This window comes from Montipora capricornis, chromosome 13, assembly GCF_036669925.1.
Source record: "Montipora capricornis isolate CH-2021 chromosome 13, ASM3666992v2, whole genome shotgun sequence".
NCBI lineage: Eukaryota > Metazoa > Cnidaria > Anthozoa > Scleractinia > Acroporidae > Montipora > Montipora capricornis.
The window spans coordinates 26,689,242-26,696,741 of record NC_090895.1 but is presented as its reverse complement, the minus strand read 5'-3'; the positions used below and the strand labels follow the sequence as shown (position 1 = coordinate 26,696,741).

Genomic DNA, 7,500 nt, shown 5'->3' with positions numbered 1-7,500 from the left:
AGGCAATACTTCTTTGTTGACGCCGTAGAAAAACGCCATAGCACATGTCCACGAGCACAGACCAGCAACATTACCACAAACCTGGGTGAATTAACAGCGTATTAGAAAAGTTAGCTAATATTTCAAAAAGACGAAAGAGTTTCAGTTGACCACGAAATTGAAATAATTTCAATATTACTGTGGTTTTACTTTGCTTCGCATTGTTAATGGCATTAAAAAAATAAATCCCTTTCACGTTTTCCCGCGCTCAACACCTGCTCTTTGTATTCACTTGAAGTTCAAATAGACCAACTTCGATATATTAAAATTCAGTCCTAAACAAAAGGCATCATCTCGAGGATCTGGGGAAGAAACTCGTGCAAATCCTTATAGTTATTCCCCAGAGCCTCGAGATGATGCCTTTTGTTTAGGACTGAATTTTAAGGACGGTGCCTACTATTGTTACTGCGCATACGTTATGCGCATCTCGAGATACTCGGGTTTCCTATCAGTGATGCGTTTTAATTCAGGGATATTTTTGCGTGGTTTAAAACTATCCGGAGAAAGTAGATCTTAGTAAGTACTCATGGTATCCAAAAAGAAAATTTGAGGTTTCCATATAGCCATGCAATTTTGAGAGATAATTATTATAAGAAAGAACGCCATACATCGCTTTGTATTTTAAAGCTTTTTAAAAATATTATTCATGAATTATCTTTGAACAACGCGTGGTTACCCCAAATTTTCTTTTTGGATTTCAATAACACATGTTACCATCTACATTTCCTGCATAATCATAAATCGGAGCAAGAATACCTTTGAATTTGTAGGCACCATCCTTAATATATCAGTTATCATATCAAACCACCTTGTGTAAAACCTCAAGTTGACAGTCAGATTCCACGCAAACTCAATAGAGAAAAGCTTTCACAAAGCGAAAGCAACAAAATTGCGAACCTTCTTTGCGGTGGCCAAATTGTAATCCTCCATTTCTAAGTATGGTTGAAGTAATTCGACGGCTTCCTCGTTAATGGTGTCTTTAGGGAAATTCACAAGATTTTGAAGAAACCCTCCTTGACTCATAAGCTGTAAAGAATGAGTTTCAAGTAAAGATACTGATATTTGGTACTTGTTTGAAGCTAAAGATACTAGGACATTTATGTCAAGTTAAGAGGACCCCAACGGTGTACAGGAAAGAGATTGATAAGCCTTCCAGTCTTTTGAGCTCTTTGAGTGGCTGGACAAGTATACTGGTGCAAAACTGATAAATCGTGAACATCGTTGAGAAGGAGTCCCTTAAATAGGCCATTTCCAAGTTGCTGTTTGTCTCGGTTTCGAAGTGAGTCTTGGTGCTCAACTAAAGGAAATGAATTTGATTTGCATAAGAATACGCAAACGATCAACGACCCGGTAGTAATATCGTAGACTCGGAAGAGATCACATACCTTAAGTGATTCACTCCAACTTGGTGTTAAACATTCTCTTTCGGCATCAAAAATAACTGGTGAAATAGTTCGCCTAAACAGGAGTAACACACAGTCCATAATTCGCATGATCAGATGAGGCGGTTTTGCGAGCTTACGGACAGTGGAAATGTCAGCGGCTTTGATTGTCTGAAAAATTAATCAAAAGCTAAGTTAGCCACTTCAAGAAAATACATGTCAGCATCAATGGTTTAACTCCCATGAGGCTCATGTGGCGAAAGGATAAATCATTTTGAACTGCCATTTGGAAGTTCAATATTTCGACTCCTGTTTAAAGTACTCGGGTTTTTTTTTTCGAGTATGCCCGAGTCACAATTATTCGGGGTCCTTGGCAATCCTAGACTTTGCCAAAGCGTTTCACAATGTTCCTCATCAAAGATTGCTTGCCAAACTCGATTCCTAACTACTTAATAACCGAGAGTGAGGTCGTTACAGCTAAATCTCAAACTGAGGCCTTGCCGGATTGACCGAGCGACGAGGTTAATACCAAAATTTCCCCGCACACATGAGGAAAACGTGTTGAAACTCAAGTAAGCTTCCAACAGACTTGTTTATTTTCGTGAACCTTTCCTCCTTACAAAGCAATACTAAAAAATATCCTCCCGTATCACATTTCAACCTTAAGCTCCAAAATTCAATACACAACATGATATTATAATTCACAAAGGCAGAAAATATCACAGAATACTTTTCCAGCGAAACATTTAATTGAAACAAACAACATAAGATGCACTAAAACGCCGTTCGCGTTGCAATGACTTTCGACGCCATTGCTGGTTAACGAGAATAACAAACTCACGACTTAATTAAGTTAGCACAACAGAACGACGCTAACCTCATTTTGACACGAAAATGCTTTACTATTGCCATAAAAGCTGTCCAGTTAAGCTCGCATATTATAAAATATGATGAATTCATAAAGGCCACCTTTTCCAGCGAAAATTTTTTTGAAACAAACAACATATTTGCTATTAGAGGCAATAACCCTTCCTATTTCATTACGTGCGTGAAGAGAAAAACTCAATCGTGTCAAATATGCGCAATATTACAACAAACTAAAATTTCAGGATCAAACCGTTTCCATGAAGAACCTTTTCCTTGAATAATGAAGTACAAAATAGACGACAAGCTTTCTTTCAAATAATTCTTGGCTGTCACATTTCCAATTATTTTTTTTACCTGAAGACTGTGCAGAGTTGATCAAAGATCCACTTAAGGTGTTCGATTCGTTCTCTGTCTTTGTTGAACCCGTAAGTTACCAGAGAATTTTCCATTTGGTTTCAGTGTTCTACATAACAGCACACTTGGTAAACTATTAGAAATGCAGCTCACTTTGATTTCGGCTCGACGGGCGACAGATTTTTGTCGAAGTCCATTACTCGTCGCTTTTAAGATTCCACCGCCTGTCTTGTTCAGTGTCCAATTGACTTGTCATTATTGAGCTTCATAAGGGTATATTTTGTTTAAAGCTCCACTAAAACGCCATTCGCGTTACATGACTTTCGACGCCATTGCCGGTTAAGTCTATCATTCTACTGTGTCCACCAGAGAATTCTACGCATTTCCACTACTCTCTCTATCCTAAGAAAATACGGGCTGAAGGCTCTATGCACAAAGATACCACTTAGCAGGGAGGAGACAGGCAAGACTTTTACCCACACGGAAAAAACGACGAAATGAAACGCAGATTCCGACTGGGTTTGCCATACTGGCAACCCAGTAAAAACGACGAAATTCTACGTAGATTCCGACTGGGTTTGCCAACCCAGTAATTACGGGCCCCTTCATTCACGGTTAACATCATTTTACCCCAAAGAACACAGATCGAAGGTTGTATGCGATGGAGCATCGTCCACTTCAATTGGAGTTACATCTGGAGTGCCACAGGGGACAGTTTTGGGCTCGCTGCTCTTTTTGCTTTCTATCAATGACTTACCATCGAAACTTCAGAGTACATGTTTTAACCCTACTGTCTACAGGACGATGCCTGGCAAATGCAGTTTAACCCGAAAATTGTTCCACTTTAGGACGTTTTCAACTAATCTCTAGAGACACCAATAACAATAGACGACTTTTGGTGGATGAACAAAAGAAGCTAATGAGAGATCTTTTGTTTTGGTTCACTAACGTGGCGGCGATGACGTCACGAGAAAGCCTCCTGATACGACTCAGGGTTTTCGTTTAAGGCCGGAGACCGCGCAATAACTCCTTCAAACTGAGAAGAAGTCACATCGCCGTATTTTATTTGCGCAATAAGTTAAGTTTTCTTTTCTTTCCTGTAAACAGCATTTGCGAGGGTTTCATACTTTTTTCAGAGTTTGCTTGCTGCCAGTGTACTTGCAATCGGCTTTAAAAAGGAAAATAGCCATGTTCGGTTCTTTCATTATCAAACCCGGTAATTTGAAAAGCTATCGAAAACCCTGATTAAGTGCTGAAACTGTCAGAGAAAAACTCGAATTTATCCGACCATTTCAATTGGTTTTTTCTTAAGTAGATGGGAAAACTGGAGTACCTGGAGAAGCAGGGTAGAGATCCAACAAAACTCAACCCACATGTGATGACAAGTCTGGACATCGAACCTGCCAAATTAGTCGAAGGCGAGTGCTCTCAACACTGCGCCATCCCTATTCCGATCTTCCGATCCTCCCTTATACCTGCTTCCCAAAACTTAAATTGTTATTGTGAGAGTGTTAGCTGCCTATTTGGAGGCAATTCCCATCAATACGGAAACGTTTCCACACGCTATGAAATCACGTTCAATATTCATGAAGACTTTTACGGACTGGAAGACTAGAGCCCTAACGCGAGGAACGAAGAGAGACCCTGCACAGTGTACAGCGTGCACAGGAGAGGCTACACTTGATTCAGTGTTAAAACAATCACGCTTCAAGTATTGAGTGCCACACACGTGACCGACAAACGAATTCAGTGGTGTTACGTAACGCGTGTTCGTTGTCGTTACGAATTTTTGCACTTTGAAAGCTATCTTTTTCCCTCCGAATAAATGCAATTTATCTGACCATTTTTACGGCAAATGACCGCAGTATGTATGCCTAATATTTTAAGGTTAACGAAAAGCAGGACAGAAACCCATGTGGAACTTCTGAGCTGTCTTTGTGTTCTGGATAAACTGACCTAATTATTCAGATCTTGTATTTTTATAAATTTGTAATTTGTATTATGTGAAGATCTGCCTAATTAAAGTTGAGTAAATTAAAAAGCAAAGTAAATTAAAATTATTCAATGACAACAATTAAAATGGCACAGATATCACAATTGTTGTTCTTTCTTTCTAATTGTCACGGAACTGCACGTACAAATGGCTTGAAGCTCGGCTACTAGGTGGAAACAACAGCAAGGCGAACTAACATGACATAAAAGACAACTTCACAACAGGGGCTTAAGGCCAACTCATGATATGACGCGCCGTGTGTTTCAAAATTATTTATTACGCGATTTCATATCATGTAACAACAAAGGTACTATATTTAGACTTAATATTAGGTTTGAAGACGTACTTGTTATTGCCTACCATGACCTCGATTATCAATTTTCCACGGTGTTTTAAACCTCGATATCAACTTACTGCCGTGACAAAACATTTGGTACCTCGATATCATTAACTGCCGTGATGTAACATTTTATCCACATTTTCTACTTCGATGTTTCAGCACAGCAGAAAATTGAGATCGAGGTACAAAATGTTTCATCGCGGTGAAAAATTGATATCGAGGTCAGGGTAGGCGATAACAATTACGTATTCGAGAACTTATACCAAGGCTACTTATAGTACATTTGTTGTTACAAGATATGAAATCACGTTTAAAAAATAATTTTGAAACAACAACAACAATTTATTCAGGTATTTCCATTTTTATGCATGGCATTACCTATCAAATTATGTATTGTAAATTACTAATCAATTTAATTGAAGAAATAATCGTGCATGTCTGTAACTCATAACGTCATAAACAAAAGCAGCAAGTGATCTAGAAACGAAAGGATCAATATTGTTAAAAAGGAACTAAATTTTTGACCTGACTTCAAGGTCTTGGAAGAAATTATACTTGTGAACTGTTTGATCATAAAATTTTGAGCGAAGGGCATTGTACAGCGTGCAAGAGAAGAGAACATGAGTTTCATTCTCGATGTTGTTCACCTGGCACAGTGCACAAATTCTTAAATGCTCAAGAGTCTTAAGGACAGTGTGTCTCCCTGTTTCAATGTAAAGACTATGATTCCCCAAGCGAAGTGTACTAATTGCAGATCTGTGTAGGGGATATTTAATGCTATCTCAAAACTCAGATTTTTTCGTGTTCGTTTTGAAAATATTGTAGAAGTTAAGTTTCCAATTAACTTTTTTGAGTAAAAGTTGGTGTTCAGTTGAAGCTTTGTATATATTTTCCGCGATGTGAGAAGTGAGGGTTTTACTATTCTTCAAACTCACGTGTCAAATATATGCACCGTCATATTATCGGAATAGAAATCTTTTATCCTATTGGTTAATCATCACTCATTTACATTTACATGTATTAGGTCGGTAAGAACCGTTCGGTTATCACACCATGTGACCCAAAGGAACAAATACTTCATAATTTTAGCAGTAACATCACTTCACCCCGCAAAGATTGCGAGGAATAACCTTGTGTTAAGGTTCTCAGATACAGTGTTTTATAGGACCGACAAACCTTCTTTAAACATGGTAGGTGCAAACTTACATAATGTTTCACCGATAGGCATTTTACTGTGCTCCAAATAATGTTAACTCTACGAATTCAGCAATTTCAGCGCTAGTGATAAGACAAAGCTTTCTGGGTGCGCATTACGAAATTAAAATATTTTGAATAAGCACATTTCTATAAATTACGCATCATTACACATTTTGAGCAAAAACAGGTTCTGTGTTCTTTGGAAAGAAACCCTAACCCTCAATTTGGCTAACCCTAGGCCTAAGGTTGTTTTTTAGACCTGGGCCTAAGGTTAGCCAAATTGAGGGTTTTGGGTTACTTTTAAAAAGGTAAAACAATGACCGCCAACGGGTGACCCGTGGAATGTGACTTGTGTTTTAGACCCGCCGATAACTGAGCGTGAAGGAGTGAGTCTAACAAAACAAAGTATGGTTGGGGGTTTTTGCAGTCTCTGAACGCTTATTAAAGCGGTAATATTATTTGAGCCTCCAGTGGTGTTTCGGCATGAAATTTATAATCTACACAAGTGATCGGGCAACGTCACGTTACAGAAGAATGTTATGAATTTGCAGTGGTCGCAAATTTATGTTAATAGAATGTTGAGGAAAGGAGAGAAAAGGAACCTTATTTAAGTGTCTAGTCGTTCTTAGGGCTGGAGCGCTAATTGGATAGTGTAAAGTGATATCTAATCTCTTGAAGAAGGAAAATTATGGTCAGGCACACATCACGAGATCATCAGCTGGCAATCATGTCAAAAATGGCAAATTCAGGGAAAGACCTCACGAATGAAAGTCATCTTGAACCATTCCCGCTACGCGAAAACAATATGCGTCGTTTGTTTGCAGTAGGCTGCTACATCAAAAGGTCCATTAGGTGTCACAGGTTAATATCTTGCACTCTTCCCAAAAACGCGGTTTAAAGAGTGAAATCCTTCTGGACCAATTCTGTTGACGCTTATTGAGACTGACAGGTTTATCAATTGTTGTTTGCCGTTTAGTTTTTAGGCCGAACAAAATCGAACTGATCGCGTCAATTTAGTTCGATTGCGTTCGGTCATCGAACTCACCGAAACGTTCCACTTCGATTACCGAACTAATCGAACATCAAGCGAATGATTGAGTTCGATTGATTTTTGGTTCGGTTTTGTTCGATTGATTACACCGGTGCAATGTAAAGGTCAGCCCTCACCCAGTTTGGAGTGGACTTGGCTCCGCATGATGAAGGAGTATGTAAGTTGCAAAACGAGGATGGGATGCCTGCACATCGCAGTCACGTTGAAATCTTTAATGCCATCGCAAGTTTTGCGCTAGTTTTGAGCGAGCATTTTTGCTGCGATTATGTATACCGAC

The 7,500-nt window shown here is 38.9% G+C and overlaps 2 protein-coding genes across 2 annotated transcripts in view; one reads left to right on the top strand and one right to left on the bottom strand.

Annotated features, from left to right (window-relative positions):
• LOC138028228 (dynein axonemal heavy chain 8-like) overlaps window positions 1-7,500 on the bottom strand; it is a 105,468-nt gene that overhangs the window by 27,422 nt on the left and 70,546 nt on the right. The window contains exons 62-64 of the mRNA XM_068875691.1: window positions 1,425-1,592; window positions 937-1,065; window positions 1-81 (exon numbers count right to left, since the gene is read on the bottom strand). The exon at window positions 1-81 is cut by the window's left edge and continues 6 nt beyond it. Coding sequence (XP_068731792.1) covers window positions 1-81; window positions 937-1,065; window positions 1,425-1,592 — 378 coding nt within the window. The remainder of the gene's footprint in view (window positions 82-936; window positions 1,066-1,424; window positions 1,593-7,500) is intronic.
• The window catches only part of LOC138028230 (soma ferritin-like), a 12,119-nt gene continuing 10,644 nt past the window's right edge, over window positions 6,026-7,500 (top strand). The window contains exon 1 of the mRNA XM_068875693.1: window positions 6,026-6,165. Coding sequence (XP_068731794.1) covers window positions 6,163-6,165 — 3 coding nt within the window. The 5' untranslated portion in view covers window positions 6,026-6,162. The remainder of the gene's footprint in view (window positions 6,166-7,500) is intronic.